The sequence below is a fragment of the Lepeophtheirus salmonis genome, chromosome 9 (genome assembly GCF_016086655.4).
Source record: "Lepeophtheirus salmonis chromosome 9, UVic_Lsal_1.4, whole genome shotgun sequence".
Classification (NCBI taxonomy): Eukaryota; Metazoa; Arthropoda; class Copepoda; order Siphonostomatoida; family Caligidae; genus Lepeophtheirus; species Lepeophtheirus salmonis.
The window spans coordinates 30,653,174-30,671,433 of NC_052139.2; the positions used below are offsets into that span (position 1 = coordinate 30,653,174).

The window sequence follows — 18,260 nt, forward strand, 5'->3', positions numbered from 1 at the left end:
TGTTTGTACTTCTCCTTAATAAAGTATTATTTTAAGTATGTATTTTCTTTAAAAAAAATATGATTCATTCACAAATGATAAAAATATATTTTTTTAACAAAAATCCCATTGAACATTCAAATCAATTCCCAACATAATACCCATCAAAAAGGAATTCAATCCCAATACCGATTTAAAACACTTCGACACACCCTCTTTCCAATGGTCTCCACGTGGAACCCAATCTCCAATAACGTCTTATGGTTCAGTATCTTTCGTCCATCAAATATAAAGGCAGGCTTCTTCATGGTACTAAAGATTCTCCTATAATCTAAATCCACGAATTCATCCCACTCTGTACATAATACAATGGCATGAGTATGTTTAGCTGCTTCATAGGCATCCGGAGCAACTCTGATTAACTCATCCACTCGCTCTGGACGCTCACTTGATACATATCTTATATTATATATTTATATAGAAGAAGAATATCAGAAGAATTAAATTAGTCAATTGATTCTATACTTATTAAAAAAATAAAATAATTACTTTAATTCAAAGTCAATTTGGGACTTTTGAACCTTTGGATCATAGATGTGACACTTTGCTCTCTCATCCATGAGTGACTTGACAATGAATATAGCCGGAGATTCTCGTGTATCCCCCGTATTTTTCTTAAAAGCAAAACCAAAAATAGCTATTTCCTTATCCGTTACAGTATTAAAAAGTGTTTTTATAATATTTTGTGAAAACCGGAATTTTTGATAGTCGTTCATGGCAATGACTTGATTCCAGTACTCTGCCACTTGCGGTAAATTTAAATTTTCGCAAATATACACAAGGTTAAGAATGTCTTTTTGAAAACAGGATCCGCCAAAGCCAACAGAGGCTTGAAGAAATTTCGAGCCTATTCGAGAATCACTCCCAACAGCAACTGCTACCTCTGAGACATCTGCTCCTGTCATTTCACAGACCGCACTGATGGCATTGATACTTGATATCCTTTGAGCCAAAAATGCATTTGCAGCTAGCTTTGAGAGTTCAGAGGACCAAACATTCATGGTGAGAATATTTTTGGACGGGATCCATTTTTCATATATGGAGGACAGTGCTTGGATTGCTTCTTCACCATCCCGACTATCCTCTCCTCCTATCAAGATTCGATCAGGATTGAGGAGGTCATTCACCGCAGAGCCCTCGGCTAAGAACTCTGGATTTGATAAAACCTTTTTAAAACGGAAGAATAAAACGTTAACAGTCACTCAACCTTTTTCAAAATAAAGAATATAGAAGCGGCGATACCTGATATTGAACCCCCGGTGATTTATTGGCATAAAGTATTGTTCGAATACTCTCCGCGGCTTTGACAGGTACTGTAGACTTTTCCACAACAATCTTTTGCCCTGATTTAACAGTCTCTGCAATTTCACGGGCTGCACACTCCACAAACTTCAAATCCGCGGCTTTTCCTATCCCGGTTCCAAAGGTTTTTGTGGGTGTATTGACTGAGATAAAAATGAGATCCGCACCCTGAACAGCACTTTGAATATCTGTTGAGAAAAAAAGATTCCTTCCTCGAGCCTCCTTCACGATGCCATCCAATCCTGGTTCATATATCGGCAATTCCTCACTATTCCATTCATCTATTCGACGCTGACTCTTGTCTACTACCGTAACCTGTAGTTCAGGGCATTTCCAGGCAATGATAGTGCAGGTTGGACCTCCAACATAACCCGCTCCCAGGCAACAAATCTTTTTTACCTTCATCCTGTGATGTTAAAACAATCAACTAAACGCCTGTAGTATCATATTTCAATCGAAAAATCTTTGCGCACCGTTATCATTATTGATATAAATATTCAAATGATAAAAAAAAAGAAGTAAAACTCATCGGAAGTCGTAAGGAAAAAGTACGTTAAATTAGAAATCATGCATTAAGCCGAACGATAGATATAATAAACAATATAGTACTTTAGAATGACGTCATGAGTGGGGAACTTTCTTAACTCCAGCACCACCACCACAATTCAAATTTCTACTCTCGCACGCCCGAAGCTTACCTGTATTTCCTTTCCCACGGCCATGGTACATCCTCAGATTACGTTTAAACTTACTTTCTTTCATCATTCATACTCTTTTCCTGGCTATTCATTCTAATTATTTTACATATTATTTGATGCGTCAACATAAAAACAATTTTAAACAAAATTTTAAAAAAGGAGAAAACCCCAATTATATTTTTACTCCTTGAACGCGTTTTTCTCTACAGAATTATCAACTCTAGCTATTATGAGTGCTATGATTAATAAATTTGAGGGTGATAATTTTGGTAAGAATAGAAAAACGTGTAAGGAGAAATAAACAAATACGCATGGCATCATTGATTAAATAATATACATCTTCTTCTATCAATCAGGAACGTTATCATTCCCGCCTTTATTATTCAATATTAATATAATATTAGATGCTGATAGTCGATAGAGAACTGAATCAAATGCCTAAAATAACGTCGCACCTTCTGTCTGGATTTCTGAAAATGGAGGCCCAGGAATTTGGTAAATACTTACCGGATGAGAAACAGATGGTTTGTCGGATTTGTTGATATAAAAGTACCTTTAGTACCCTGTCTAGAATTACACGCCACTCATTATCTTCATCTCATATCAAGAGCATGGATATTCATCTAAAAAATCAAGTTAATGATGAATACATCAAGTCAGACTTTAACTCTGATCTCACAAAGATGATTATTGCACGTAATATACCCTTATCCATTGCTAATCATCTACTTTCAAAAAATTTATGGAGAAATACACGGGTAAACCTATCCCTTCCCGAGGAACTATCATTAAATTAATGGAGGATGTTGGTACTGATGTCATTTATAGAAATACATATAAAAATGTTTTGATTCATCCACTCCAAATGACGATCAAGTTACCACTAAAAAGTATAAAATATTTACTAATTTCGAAATGGAACTCTGAATTTTGTACTATCTAAGAGTAAGTATTCAATTTTTTTAAATCTAACCATAAAATATGATTCTATTTTAGCTAAACATATCAAGAATTATGATACACAACTCATTAAATGGCAAAAACAATTGCTTAAATGGTCACAACAACGGGGGTAGTTACATTGGGTGTAGCATTATCATTAGCAATTGTGCGTATCGTTCATGATAATAGTATGTTGTTATATAAGCATAAATAAAGGGGGGGAATGTAACTACCCCCGTCGTTGTGAGCATTTAAGCAGTTGTTTTTGCCTTTTATGAGTTTTCTGAACACCTTTTCTTGGAGCTTATCAAACATAGCTAATCCTTAAGTTATAAAAAAGTAATATTTATTGACTATGTAATATTGGAAAACCTAATGATCATACCCAAGTCTTTAAGTGAAGAAACTAGCCTCAGACAAACTAGTTGTGAACCATCCAAAGCTACTACTCCCGTTGTTGTGACCATTGAAGCACTTGTTTTTGCCATTTAATAAGTTGTGTATCAAAATTCTTTTCTTGATAATTTTAGCTAAAATAGAATCGTATTTTATGATTAGATTTAAAAAAATATATATGAATACTTACTGTTAAATGGTACAAAATTCAGAGTTCCATTTCGTTATTTGGTGGGAATGACTCCAAACATGCGGAAAATTATCTTAACTTCACAATTTACAATGGGGGCATTTCTATAAATGACATAATTACCAACATTCTCCATTAATTAATGATGGTTCCTCGAGAAGGGAAGAATTTACCCGTGTATTTATCCGTAAATTTTTTGAACATGGGATGATTAGCAATGGATAAGGGTATATTACATGCAATAAGCATCTTTGTGAGATCAGAGATAAAGTCTGACTTGATGTATTCATTGTTCTAATATCTGCATCTAATATTATATTAATATTGAATAATAAAGGCGGGAACGATAACGTTCTTGATAGAAGAAGATGTATATTATTTAATCAATGATGCCATAAGTATTTTTTCTCTTCTCCTCGCACGCTTTTGTAGTCTTACCAAAATGATCAACCTTAGCTATGACACACCCTCGGCCCACGAGTTGTGATCCATCTACTTCTAAGCAAGAGCGTTGTACTTTTCTTTGCAATCTTTATGTGATCTATGATGTTAAATAGAAATTTATATCCCTAGAAATCTAATAGGTATATATTATACTTGTATTCGTTATCATTTATTGGACTAATGAAGTATTATAGATATCCAATTTTAAGGGATGGATTGTGCACAAGTCGTGAGCCAGGTTGTGTCATAGCATATTAGAAGAGGTCCTTGGTATTTAGAAACGCGGCGAGCTTAAAGTGCCTTTTGGACCAGTACTTCTGCTGTACAACCTGGTGGATTTTGGATATTAGAAGGATTCCTTGATGCTCAGGGAAGCGGCGGTAGAAGAATTTGCGCAGCAATTTATATACACAACCAATAGGCCGTGTGTATTCTAGAATATTAGAAGGGGCCCTTGTTTTTAGAATTGCACGAACGTTAGAGCTTAAACTGCCTTGGGGGACAGTACTTTCACATTGACCTTAACTGCCGGCGTGTACTTTGGGATATTATGAGGATTTATTGATGCTCAGGGAAGTGAAGGTGGAAAAACTTAACTTGCTTCGGGGCTCAGAAGTTCATCTACACAACCTGTGGGAAGGAGTGTTTTATAGAATATTAGAAGGGGGCTTTGGTGCTTAGAAGCGGGTCGGCAGTAGAGTTTAAAGCGGCGTTTTCCCAGCACTTCACATATAACAAGGTTAATAGAAATACAAGGTTAGACCACTCATAGCCTATGACGTCACTATTGCCAGAATTTTCAATTTAATGTATCGTACTGACTGCTAGGGGGAAAAACCCAGATTTGGACAAAACACGCAACCACTCATTCATTATGACGTCAATATTGAAAGCGTGGTGGAAGTCAAACATCAGTCGTACACACGTTAGGGTATAACCTTGTATTTCTATTAACCTTGACATATACAACTTTAGGAGTGGGGTGTATTTTGGGATATTAAGAGGGTTCCTTGATGCTCAAGGGATCGGCGACGGAAGTATATAACCTGCCTTGGGGCATATCAGCTCATCTACACAATATACTAATATAATACATCCCGTGGGTCGGGGTGTATTATATCATATTAGAAGGGTTCTTTGGTGTTTACAAACGCGTCGGTGGTAGATTTGAAATCCATTCGAATCCCATGCTACTATGTTGTGTCTATAAAAGGATCATTAATGAGTATAAATAATATAAGAATATTTTTCTGCAAAAGAACATTAATTAATTTACCTATATGACATATGAACAATACTATTCATCGTACTATCATTTTAAATGGAATATATAATATACCCTCGGATATATCAATAAATTGAATATCATTGGTCCTTTGACAAAAATGTTTTCGGCCAATTGTTCTGGAGCCATAAAATACATAAAATGATGATTTGAAAAAGAAGTTGACATTCGAATTGTAATAGTTAGATATGTTCAAAACAAAGATGGTCCTTCAAATATTGATTGTTCTAAATATTTTACTTTAATTATATGAATTTAAAGATGTCAATAGGTTAATAAAGTATTTTTGAATAGATTATTGTATGAGGTATATTAATATTTTATTCCAATTTTTAAATTTAAATATAATGTTATTTAGCCTTTCAAAATATTAATGATGAATTTCGGAGATATTCTGACTATAATTCCATTCAAGAATCAATAGTTATAGCTTTTTGAATTGAATAAGATTTGTGAGTATGCTTTGAACTTTGGTCTCTTAAATCCTTTCACGTTCATATATGAGATAACATTGTAGACTTATAAGACTATTTATATGAGACTGTAATCCAAATTAAGAATTATTCAAAAAAGTATTCAAGATCCTCTAAATCTGTGGTACAAATATTCAGATTCATGATAGACCTAAATAATAAATTAGTCGTATGCGAAAAATCATATATTTTCCTTGTTCAAAAAAATCATTTGGTTGATTGGATTTAAACATTAACGATGTCATGTGGTTGACTGTCTACTTTTCTTAAGCTTGATAAATCCCTTCTCGTCAATTCAAATAGGAAAAACACATTTCATTTCTCTTTATAAATTTAATCTCTTTGCAATTGAGAATGAAGGATTAGGAACAACCAATGGATATATTTTTGTTGAGGCTAAGTATGTACATTTTTATCTAATGTTTTCAGTCTATGTAATATCGCTCTCTAATAACTTTAGAAAACTATCAAGAAAGGCTCAAATTGTGTGACATCTCTCTCATATCACGAATAGCAGCGTATAAATAGTGTCCTGCGTCTTGAAATTCAATAAAAATTTAGAATAAGATGGAAAGTTCTTCTATTTTTAACAATTAATTTCCTTGACAGAGGACAGAATAAAGATTATATCATTACAGCAGGGTTATTTGTGGTGCATTTGATAAAGTTAATTTACACTTTTTTCGTGAAAATTATTCAAAGTTTTCGTCACAACAGCTTCTGTGTAATTTACAAATCTTATTATAATTAACAAAAAATTGAATATGTGGAAAATTTAGTGGGAGTTGTTGTCAATTCATTTACTAAATTCAATGTTATATCCTCGAAGAAGAGTGAAATGTTTTGACAAGTATTATTGTTCCCTTAAATAAATGAAGATCTACAACATATCCACCTTCAAATTTACTTCTCTTGGACACGTAGAAGAATGGTCTGATTGTTCACAAACTCTTTCTTCTGTGAACTTGCTTAAAAGAGTGATTTTTTCCTCGAATGAATTGTTTTTCTTGATTCCTGAAGAGTATATTCTAAAGAAAACAAAAAACTTATCGGAGGAAAGAATGGAATATGTCATGAAGAATGTAGTTCCTTTATTTCTTGTAATGAAGAGAAATAAATTATTTTTTTAAATCTATAAAAAAATAAAGCGAACTTATCCAAAAAGAATTAATAAATATTCATTTTCCTCAATACAACGATTTCTTGCTTACGTTCACTTCTTCTACAACGTCCATCAATTTACCCAAAGATTCTTCATTATTTTTATCTTCACTGTCTAATTATTTAGGAGAAGATACTCATTCTACATTATTGGCGTATTTATTAAAAGATTGTTTAATTATATTAATTTGTAATCCACCTTTTTTCTATTATCAAACTCAGCATCCGATTTTGATTGTACAAGTAACTTATTTTTATCTTATGCATGGACTCTCGCATGAATATCCAAATGATGTCCTTAAATCAGATGGGGAACAAATGTATTTTTCATGCAAAGGGTGTGATTTGCAATGTCAATATTTGAAGAAGGATATTAAAAAATGTGGAACTTGTAAATATTGTAGGAAAAAATATCTTAAAAGATCCTGATTAGGACTTATTTGAACGAAATACAACTGATCATTTCTTGATGAAATAATTGTACATAGGTATTATCTAAATATGTTTCTTTTTTCTTATGGAACGAATTTTTTAATAATTTTCGATTTGAAAACTATTTCTGGGGAATTACTTTGACATTTCGAATTGGAATTTTCAACAAATATCATTTATCCCTTCACATCAGTCTGTTCATTTTTTTTTTTCTTCATCTAAATATTCTACGTCATTTCTTACTAAGTTAAAAAATACTAACAATTTTTTCTTAATTACTCACATATTGTGAATGACAATATTGTTTGATAAGAAGGAAGTTTAGAATATTGAGATAAGGCGCAGGCTAGTTCCATTTAAATTATAAATACATGGAAAATTGCAGCTTAATTTTCTTTTAATAATCCATAAGATCTATTAACCCAAAATTTTATTAATTTTTGTTAAATTTAATATAATATTATTTTTTTAAATAACAAATAGGCAAAGGAAAATAATATTAAGTAATGAATATGACAGAAAATAAATATTAAATTTACATATATTATGAATTATTTATTTACTTAGATCCATTGTCAGATTAAAATTTAAAGGAAATAGTGTCAATTTGAGGTATGATATTTCAGATGAAGGAATTAAACTGTCTAAGACGAAGTTCTACAATTAACTTTTTTTATTGTTATTTTTGTTGGGATGCAAATATATGAATTTTTTAGTACATATTTATCATATAAAATAATATATGTAGTTGCTATTAATAATAAATCAAACATTAATTTATTTGAATTTTTAGTTTTGTTTTGTTTTAAATTTATGTATATTTTTTTTATAGTCCAAGAATAGCCCTACAAACTGATGTGAATAAGTAATACTTATTGAGAATTTATCAACATAGGTCAACTTAGTTTTATAACTAAAGGGTCGTTAAACTTCAATGATATTGTCATAATAAAAATATATCATTCCATACTTATGTTTTCTAATAGTTTACAAGGTATAATTTTGTAATTCTAAAGCGTGGATGTCAACTATTTAATAAATATGATCACTCATATTATAATTAGGTTTAATGGTGCGAAATTAATTGCTAACTTATGAATCATTATCAATTAAGACATAAAATATACACTACTCATGTCCACTTGTATAATATAGCCAGGGGAAAGGGAAAATTCTCCATTAGGCAGTATTCATACATGTTTGTTAACTCTATTACTAAATTTAAATATCCCATGGAAAAATAACTTTAATAATGTCAATTAATTGAGTAAAGTTTATATTTCACTTGTAATATAATTTAAGATAGATATAAATGAAATGATATAATTTAAAAAAGTAAACATTTTAAATTAAATAGGAGGTGTTACAAATGTTAGATTATATCCCTTTGACACATAGTAGGAATTTCATTATTATTAAAATTTTCTGTAAAGGTAAAATTATACCTCAAATCTTGGGAGGAAGGAGGCACAGACGACGATATACTTAATATCTTTGCCGTTTGGAGTACGTAGTATTTTTAATCAAAAGCATACAATCCTGGAGTAAATGGTAATATCTTAAACTGGGAAGCAAAATCCATTGTAATTAGCCATATCATATATCTTTGAACAACTTGAAAACAAGTTTTGGACAGTTTAACAGATACTCTCTTTGGAAGGCACAGCCATATTTTATTAATTCGAAGCAAAATGACTTGGCACAAATTTAATTTATGAATTTGATTTTTTTATTTTTGGGGGAAATCTGATATTTTTGCAGTTCAATTCAAGTCAGATCAAACAAAACCTGTAGAAGTTATTATTCCTTGCATTTATAATAAAGGGTACCTACCCATACATGTTATGTACTACAACAAGGTTAGGCAACAAGGAAATTGCTCGGCAAGCAAAGTAGATTTTATTTCATAGCGTATAAAAATGCTCAAGCTTTCGTATGCTTAAAAAATAAATTTTTAGGCTAAGACGTCGAAGCCAATTCGGAGATAGTTTCAAGTTATTAAATGATGGTATATATTTCGACTTTTTCTTTAATTTTTGTAATGCCAATATAGTTTAAACCCTAATTTTTCTTAATTTTTTTTCATTAAATTTCTTTGTAGTGTCCTTTAGTAAAAGCTCATTTAATTTATGATTTAAAAGATGTACATATTTATGATATTTTATGAGTCACAAAACTTCTTATGGATCTACTGTTCGAGCAACTTAGTAGATGGAGGAGAAAAATTTCTATAGCAATCCTTCTTTTGTAACATACTTATATAAATATAAATACTTAAACTAAAGTTTAAAAAAATGAGTGAAAAATCAATTGAAATAACTATGCAGAACAAGCTATCGTCCTTCTATACATGCTGGATTAGCGACTTCCTATCATCTTCAGTGGAGACGTTGGCCACGCACGGGACGACCCACTCAAAATCTAACGCTAGCTTTTTATCCTATATGGATGAATTTTATAAACTAACAGAGTCTGTTAATTTACAACTGGCTACTTCGATGGTTCATTCGGCAAATAAGTGCTTGGAGGTACTACCACAATGAACTTCTCTAAATGACATACACCAGAATTTTAGATTGACTTCTAGACCCATTAAGGGGGCCTATGAGGAGATAAGTGATATTTGTATAAATTTAATTCCGATCCTTACCTCTGCCAATCTTTTGGATGAAGTAACAAGGAAGGAGGGAAACTAAGATTCTTGGAGCCCATGGACATGTGATTAAAGGAATGGAATAATTACAGTGTCTCCTTCTATGGAAGGGTATGTTTTTACTCCGTGCAATGCCTGAAAAGAATGGAAAATCTCTTTAAGGATGCTTGAAAGATACTTTTAGTCTCTGCATTAAAATAGCCCGTGAAAACATCAATCCTGGAGGAGGAATCACTGGGTCCAAGCCATCTCAAATTTGGTTCTTAATCAATCAATCCAGATGATGTTGGACAATGTTCAGAATGACGGATCATTGTCTAATGCGATATGGAAGGGTTCAGGGCACCGAAAGATACCTTTTGGGTAGAGAACGGCTAACATGCCTTCGAACAATAACCCTTCCTTAGGGTCAACAGTCCGGCTAAGAATTGTATTATTAATTTTATGGAACCTCTATTAGATACAAAAAGGCCTTCAAGAGAAGGATACAGACGTATACCTCCTTTATTATTAGTTTATTATTTATAGTTATTCCTCATTTTGGAATATTTTTGATTTGAGACTTGAGATAAAGTAATCCAAATACTTTTAGATTTGGGGTTTAACTTCCCGTCTGATAACTTTTCCAACCACCCACAGAGGCTAGGACTATGTTTACATAAGTGGGCAATTTTAGTTAAAAGTAAATCTATACTTAATATTTTTGAATATGTTTATAAACCACAATTTTTATCTAAAGAACTTTCTTTTTCTTATGTAGGAAGAAATCTTCCTTTATGCACTGAGGGTAAACAAGAAATGAATAAACAAGTTGCAAAAATGTTTTTTTCATTCCTTCCTTAATTTCTGGAATATTCTCTGTTCCTAAGAAGGCTACTCTCGGAGGAGAGTAACAATAAATCGCAAGGCCTTTAATAAATTTGCTCTTTAGACCTATTTGATATATATATTTACCAATTTAGTGCATTGTGTTTTGGTCTGACTTCAGCACCGATAATTTTTACCAAGCTTTCGAAACAAATAGTTAGATATATTTTTTAGGTCACAACTTAAGATAAGTTGTAGCATCAATTTAGATTACTTAGTTTTGCATGCCACTGCTTTTGTGGATGCCTCACTCTCCTCGTGTTTAGAATTGATGTTATACATCCTCCTTGGGTTCAAGTCAGTTTGAATAAGAGTTATCGGATTCCAAGGACGCAACTTATTTATCTAGGGTTGCTATGAAACTATGTGTCCATACTATTACTATTCCTGAGGAGAAAACGCAAAAGATACGAGATCTTGCCGCTTAAATCCTCCTAAGGCGATGGTTGTCGGTCCGAGATCTTGTTACGGAATTACGACAAAGGTAAAAGTTGTTGGTCTGAGACCTTCAAAAAATTACTATGTAAAAGATCTGATATCTTGTTGATAAATTCTGCCAAAGGCGAGCGTTGTCGGTCCAATATCTTCAACAAATATTTGCACAAAAGATCCGAGATCTTGTTACCAAATTCTGTGAGGGTTGTCGGTCCAAGACCTTCAACAAATAACTGTGTAAATTCAAGGTTAATAAAAAGCCAAGATTAGACATTCATGTAATCAGGCTTGCTAGAATTTTCAATCTGATGTATTGTAGCAACTGCTGGGTAAAAAAAACAATTTTTTACAAAAAACGCAACCATATGACGTCAATACTGAAAGCTTGGGGGAAGTCAAACATCAGTTTTACACCCATGTTCTCCACTACCAACTCCAGCCTGGACCGGAACTTGCTGCACTACTTGGCGATGAAACTCTGGTCAAGGTTGGCCCAGGCATTCTTGAGGGCAGACTTCAACTAGTCCTTGGACTTGTATTGGACTCCTGACAGCATCCCATTTAAACGCCCAAACACTGTCAAGCGGCGAACAATCAGGTGAGTGAGGCGGTCAAGAACTCCGATCGAAGAAGGCTGTAGTCTCGATCTGAAGGAACTCTTGGGTAAAGTTACTAGTGTGCCAGCTAGCACCGTCCTGCTACCATCACCACATGTTCCTGTAAGTAACCCTAGCCCAAGAGAACACTTTGTCCTTCAAGTATTGGCAGTACGTCTCGGAGTTAAGCCTCTCGTGGTCCTCCAAGAAGATTTCTGACCGTGGGGCGCAAAACAGCCAGGACTTGGAGGTTGGATAAGTGCCGTTCCTTACCCACATGCACCACGTCATCATCCCTGGCACTGAGAGACTCATCCAGATAAAATCCACTGGCCACCATCTCGCCTAGGCTGAAGGATGTTTCATCACTGAACAAAACGACAACATCGGCTGGCTTTTTCTTAAGCTTGTTGAGACGAATCTTCGACCTTACAAGGCATTTTTCCCTGTCTACAGCCTTGAGGACTTAACTAGGGGTTCTCCTGTAGACCTTAAGGTCAATATCTTTCTTAACTAGCCGGTCCATTGTCTTTGTGCTGACGTTGAACTCCCTGGAGAGGCTGCTGACGGTGACTTTACATCCCTTCTCCTCGACAGACTTTTTCACGGCAGCAACCATTGAGTCCGACCTTTGAAGCCTTGACTTAGATCTTAGGGTCACCTCAGGAGTCCCTTTGGCTACCACGCTCTAAACAGTGGCGCAGCTGCAGTTCAGAACCTTGGCAATTTCCGTGGGAGATTTTCCCTCGCGGAAAGTTCCAAAATTGCGAATCGACGACTCCATATTATCAGCTGTTGTTTACCTGTTGCTATTTAGATTTTGCTGGAGTTTTGTTTATAGGTCTAGTCAAGCCCCTTGCCTCGAAGTATAAACCGGTTTCTACTCAATAAAATCACAAATATGCGTAAAATTTAAAGGAGTGTTCAGTTTTAGATGCGCACACTTGTATAACCTTGGTAATAAACTATTATATGACCATGAATATTCTAAAAAATAAATATATTTGATTTGTTTTTAATATACTTATTACAATTCAAATGTTGTTGTCAACTATTTCTTGTATTTTATCTCTTTGGAGCGAAGCTGATCTCCTCCTTCTAAACATTCTAAAACTATCATGTCTACCACCTTCATTTTCTGTTTCTTAATTTTACACGCCTTCAGGTCATATCTTATGAAACACTGGTAAAAATTTACAACATATGTTCCCAAAGGGTTGTAAATGTTGTTTTCTGTTCGTACTTGTACTCAAACACGCTCAATATACCCTTGAAACTCTGATTTACTTGTCAGATAATCACTAAGCTATTCTAGCACAAGAAAAAGCTTTTCTTAAATAATTCAATTGGTAACCATTTCTAACCAAAAACAAGGAAAATTCGCCCCTTCATTATCTTAGCGGACGTTATAAGGTTAAAGGAAATATTGGATACAATATATGTCTCTTTTATCAAATAAAAGTTATAAACTATTGAGTATGCACGCCCCTCCAAAAATTGCAACAATACATATCCTAAGAGGGTTTAAATAATGTACTTTAAAACAATGATTCAAGCAGGTATCAATATAAATTAATGATTTTTGTTTATTAAACTTTAGAAAATCCGAGCCGGTTAGGATAACTCAACCAGGCATTGAGCGTTTCTTTTATTATTATTTAATAAATTTCAGAGTGTAGAAGTAGTTTTTACCCTCAAATTTTATTCCTCAGTTTACAAATTTTAAATATAACTTTTCCAGAAGAAGGATTTGCTCATTCTTTGGAATTTTCTTTAATCCAATCAATGTATTTACCCACATTTGTAAAGACACCAGGGTACTTATCTAATCCACATTCATATCCCCAAGAAGCAATCCCACACAAACCTTTACCATTACAAATCAAAGGTCCACCTGAGTCTCCCTAAAAATAAAAATAAACCCGGCTATTTATCATTATGAAACAGATTATTTAAATATTAAGTCCCCACGGAACAAAAACCATGTCCATTTCCTCCGAAGCATAATTGTTTGTCTGTGATGGTAAAGCCAAATTGTAGCTCTTCATAAGCGCTTTTGCATATGGAAGAATCAACAATCTTTCCTTCCAGTTTGTTTAAATTATTAGAGATCTCGTCAACTATATAAAATAAGATATAAGAGTACTTTAAATAGGGACCATTTTAGCGTGAGTCTAAATTTGTGGGCCCTTTCATTCTTCCGTATTTGAACATTTACATTTTATTTCAAATAAACCTACCTGTTTATACATTTTTTAAGGCAAAATTTTGATTGCTCGATATTTCACTAAATATAAAGCCAAACGCAAGTTTTTAAATTTCATAAATATTAAGACATAGACGTAACACATCTTACTAAATAATATATTTTATTTTTCATATAAATTTCATTTAATTATGTAACTAAAACTACAAGATTTTGTGCAGTGGCTACTTGTAAAAATCCAAGAGGATTTTCATACTACCGATTACCTTAAGACCTTGAAAGAATCCCGGGTTGTCGGAGACAAGACGAATTTAATACTGATGAAGCTAGAATGTGTACCTGTCACTTTGATCCTTTGATAAATTTAAAAACTTACTTTTGGCGTTTTATTTAGTAAAAGGTCGCTTAAGAAATATCGAGTCACAATAAATTTGTACTTTTTAAATTTATTTAGTATTAATACGAAATACTCGTCCGATTCACGTCACCAGAAAGAGAGAGATTTATTTTTTAATTAAACTAGGAGGCATGTGGTTAGAACTTATTATTATAGCTTCTAGCTATTGATAATTTTTTTTTGCATTTTTATATTATTAAATCCTAGCTAGGAGTGATAAAAATATAAATATAGGTAGGACCGACGACGTATCGATACCGTTGAATGGTGAAAAAGATTGGACGGGGGAAAAAAAAGACTGAAATCAGGGGAGACTGATTAGAAAGTGAGTCCCAGGACGATTCAGGTCCCTAGCTATAACTCAAAAGTACTCACTCTGTGGAAAGGACGTACTTCCCCATCCCGTGAATGTAGCTTCCATTGGCGAAGTCACATCATATAGCTCAACCTTTTTTACATGCCTGTAATCAAAAAATTAGGCACATTCATGATCTTCGTTGATAATTGTAGTACGTACTCGTTGAAACTAAGTGGCTCCTTTAAATGAAGAAGGGCAATATCATTGCTGGCGGTGTCATAATAAAACTTATCATGTGGCACAAACTTCTCAATTTCCATTGTTTGGGCAATAGTATATTTTAAATTAGTAACTCCAGCAACAATCTTTGTATTCACTGGTTTAACTCCGACCAAGCAATGTGCTGCTAAGATAATAATTCTCTGAAAATAAATCATGAGCGTTATAATATTTTCTATTTTATGGGTTTGAGGGGGAAGTTTGTCTAGTTTTCTATTAATTATGAAATACTTTCTTAGATATTTCTTAAATATGAATAACTAAAATCCCTTCCAAAGGAAATTTAATATTCTTATCCTTTATATGAAAATGCTTCGATATTTAGGGAGTCAGCATTTGTACCTACTCAGTGATATGATTCCTTACCTCATCCAGGATGGCACCACCGCAAATATGATCCCCTAACTTGGATTGAAATGAGACCTACCCACAAATATTATCAGAAAGAAGCAATTAGTGATTCATGAGCAACATATTCTTATAAATAGTTTTTGATACTTGATATGGATATTCTGTGGAATCATCCTCTACTTCTTGGCCCCCAATTATCCTTGAGTGTTGATTTTTGAAATAAGGAAGACTTTTATGTGATGCCACAAAGACTGAGAAACTTCCATAAAAAAGCAACAATGTAAGATATATAAAATGAGGCTTCATAATTTCTACGAGCGGATTGATTAAACAATTGATGTTAAAAGGTAGTAGTTCAACATTTATATACTATAAATATCTGTATTATCTTTTATAGGTGTCCAGATAAGATATCTATATAATGCATATCATTTTATCGGTATATCATTAAATAAGTATGAAAAACATAAGATTACATAGATAAATATATACAATTTACAAACACTAACATTTTCCAGAGTTGGAATACACTTTGACTCCTTTTACCCATGTCGACATCAAATCGTAATATCCATTCTTCCTTTCATTTCTTCTTAAAATGATAAAGTCTGCATCTGTACCATAGTCTAAGGTGCCCTTTTGATACTCAATTCCTAATGCTTGAGCAGGATGAAGCGTAACAGCTTCCAATGCTTCTACTTCACTGCATCGAGACCCTTTTCTAAAAATGGAAACGGCTTGAAGTAAATCCGTCATAGCGCCACAGAGAGTATCTTTTGTATCCTTGACAAGAGCTCTATTCCCCCGAACCTCGATATCTAATTGCCCTAATTTATACTGACCATTAGATAAACCCAAAGCACCTATTGCATCTGTCACAAGACATAAACCCTCAAAGTTTGTTTTATAGGCAAGTCGTAGAGCTGCATTGTTAGAATGAATTCCGTCAGAAATAAGGCCAAAAAATATTTTTTTTTTATCTCTTGGATATGTTAAAAGTCCAATTAATCCAGGATCGGAGCGATGATGGAAGGCAGACATGGCATTAAAGAGATGAGTGACCATGGACGCTCCTGCATCCACTGCTTTTTCTGCAGTACTAATATCTGAGACAGAGTGTCCCAGAGAAACAACGATCCCTTTTTGAGTTAGTTTCTTAATCAGGTCGAATAGATTGTCTGGAGGTAAAATCTCAGGTGCTAAAGTAATAATCCGAACAGACTCTAAATTATTTCCATACACATTCAAAATGTCGTCAAAGGAAGATAATGATTGAATATACTGAGGTGGATGCGCTCCCTTTTTGACCGATGATATAAAAGGCCCTTCCAAGTGTAAGCCTAGGATAGAACCTTCCCTGTTAATGAAAGGCACGATTTCTTTATAGGAGGATTCTGGGGAAGTGACAACAGTGGGACAATAGGAAGTAACTCCAAAACGGTAGAGTTGAGTAGTGACTTTACTCAAGCAGGAGATTGCACTTTTTGCATCCCTGATATCAGTAGAAAAGTCGATACCAAATCCACCATTTATTTGTAAATCTATTAGACCTGGGGATATTATGTCACCCTCGCAGTCAATAGATAGATCCGGGCATACTTTTTCACCATAAAATAACTCTTTAGAATCCAATATTATACCATTTTTAATCCAAAAATCATCGAGGACAAGTGAATGATCCCTCAAGAGATAGCAATTATAAAAACGAATCAATTTGTCATCCACACTCATCATAATATCCTACTGAAGAGAAAGCTTTCAACTAATCGTTATTGGGTCTGTCTTTAGAGGAAGTATTGCTTTATTTTTAGGAAGAAAGAGTAAGATAAGATATAATAATGAAGTAGAGAGATTAATTATATTTAACAAATACGTAATAAATAAAGGATTGCTAAAATAAATATTAAATTTCCCACCATAACCCCTAAATTCAATGCTCACCCAATCATTTAAAATTTCATGCAATTTATCTAAGAAAAAAAGAGAGAGAAATCCTCTTCAGCCACGTGCCTTCTCCTCAAAATTACAAATTGTTTGTACGTAGGGGAGACGGAGATATGAAGTCAAACCATAACATCATAAACTCTTGGGTCAAAAAATATATTTAATGATTCATAATAGAACGTTTTGACAGAAGTCATAAATTGCATCATAATTGAGGAAGACACCATTTCTAAAGGCTCAAAGTTGATACTATTATTACAACATAAAATGAACAAAATTCAAATAAACATTAATAAAACTCCATCAAATGGCTTTAAGAATAAAGACAGACGTAATATTTTCATTGAATACCTACTACTCTATGCCAATGGTAAATAGGGATATTTGAATATAATTCACGTATTGTGTACTAAAAATCCCTAAAAATACTAAGGTTTTTTTTGTTAAATTAGAGACGAGAAAAATATCTTACTCTTTTCATTACAATAGTTAATTTTTATCAGTAACATGTAAATAATAATATTGTATAACGATGCCATATCTTATTTCTAATACATGTTAGGATCACATACAAGGCAATTAAGTAATAAATTATTTTATCAACAGTAAGATTTAAGTCCATTTATTTGTGGTTCCTATTTTGCAATAGATTGGTTCCTTAATATTAAGGAAAACTGGGGTTTCATTGTTAAAATGGACAACATCAAAATTGTGACGTCAAGTAAAAATATTCTAAGTCATTACAATTTTTATTAATCAAACTAAACCAAACTCGGAACATCATATGACTTTAAAATAGATTTATATTTGAGCGAATTTAAATAATAAATTACTTTGATAATATTTTTGTAAAAGAGTCCATCATCCACAAC

General features: G+C 33.1%; 3 protein-coding genes across 3 annotated transcripts; all 3 read right to left on the reverse strand.

The window, feature by feature from the left end:
- Window positions 1–19: 19 nt before the first annotated feature.
- sgl (UDP-glucose 6-dehydrogenase sgl) lies at window positions 20–1,940 on the reverse strand. The gene is made up of 3 exons (XM_040719124.2): window positions 1,282–1,940; window positions 529–1,205; window positions 20–438 (listed from the first exon to the last, which is right to left on the reverse strand). Exons 1-3 carry the CDS (start codon window positions 1,744–1,746, stop codon window positions 156–158), a joined length of 1,425 nt encoding a protein of 474 aa, XP_040575058.1. The 5' UTR covers window positions 1,747–1,940; the 3' UTR covers window positions 20–155.
- An 11,655-nt stretch (window positions 1,941–13,595) lies between these two features.
- Window positions 13,596–15,750, reverse strand: LOC121124067 (trypsin epsilon). The gene is made up of 6 exons (XM_040719182.2): window positions 15,592–15,750; window positions 15,460–15,516; window positions 15,034–15,236; window positions 14,892–14,977; window positions 13,885–14,033; window positions 13,596–13,817 (listed from the first exon to the last, which is right to left on the reverse strand). The coding sequence occupies exons 1-6, from the start codon at window positions 15,748–15,750 to the stop codon at window positions 13,668–13,670; spliced, it is 804 nt and encodes a 267-aa protein (XP_040575116.1). The 3' UTR covers window positions 13,596–13,667.
- A 55-nt stretch (window positions 15,751–15,805) lies between these two features.
- Window positions 15,806–17,178, reverse strand: LOC121124066 (N-acetylglucosamine-6-phosphate deacetylase). The gene has a single exon (XM_040719181.2). The coding sequence runs from the start codon at window positions 17,176–17,178 to the stop codon at window positions 15,949–15,951; it is 1,230 nt and encodes a 409-aa protein (XP_040575115.1). The 3' UTR covers window positions 15,806–15,948.
- Window positions 17,179–18,260: the final 1,082 nt, after the last annotated feature.

Excerpts from the sequence above, each read along its gene's own strand:
- LOC121124067 (XM_040719182.2), bottom strand. The coding sequence starts at position 15,750 with ATGAAGCCTCATTTTATATATCTTACATTGTTGCTTTTTTATGGAAGT. Across the intron at positions 14,034-14,891 it reads AAGTACGTCCTTTCCACAGA|TTGACGAGATCTCTAATAAT; the intron begins GTGAGTACTTTT and ends TATTTTATATAG. Across the intron at positions 13,818-13,884 it reads ATGGACATGGTTTTTGTTCC|GGAGACTCAGGTGGACCTTT; the intron begins GTGGGGACTTAA and ends TTTTATTTTTAG.
- LOC121124066 (XM_040719181.2), bottom strand. The coding sequence starts at position 17,178 with ATGATGAGTGTGGATGACAAATTGATTCGTTTTTATAATTGCTATCTC.
- sgl (XM_040719124.2), bottom strand. The coding sequence starts at position 1,746 with ATGAAGGTAAAAAAGATTTGTTGCCTGGGAGCGGGTTATGTTGGAGGT. Across the intron at positions 1,206-1,281 it reads CACCGGGGGTTCAATATCAG|GTTTTATCAAATCCAGAGTT; the intron begins GTATCGCCGCTT and ends CGTTTTAAAAAG. Across the intron at positions 439-528 it reads CAAATTGACTTTGAATTAAA|ATATGTATCAAGTGAGCGTC; the intron begins GTAATTATTTTA and ends ATATAATATAAG.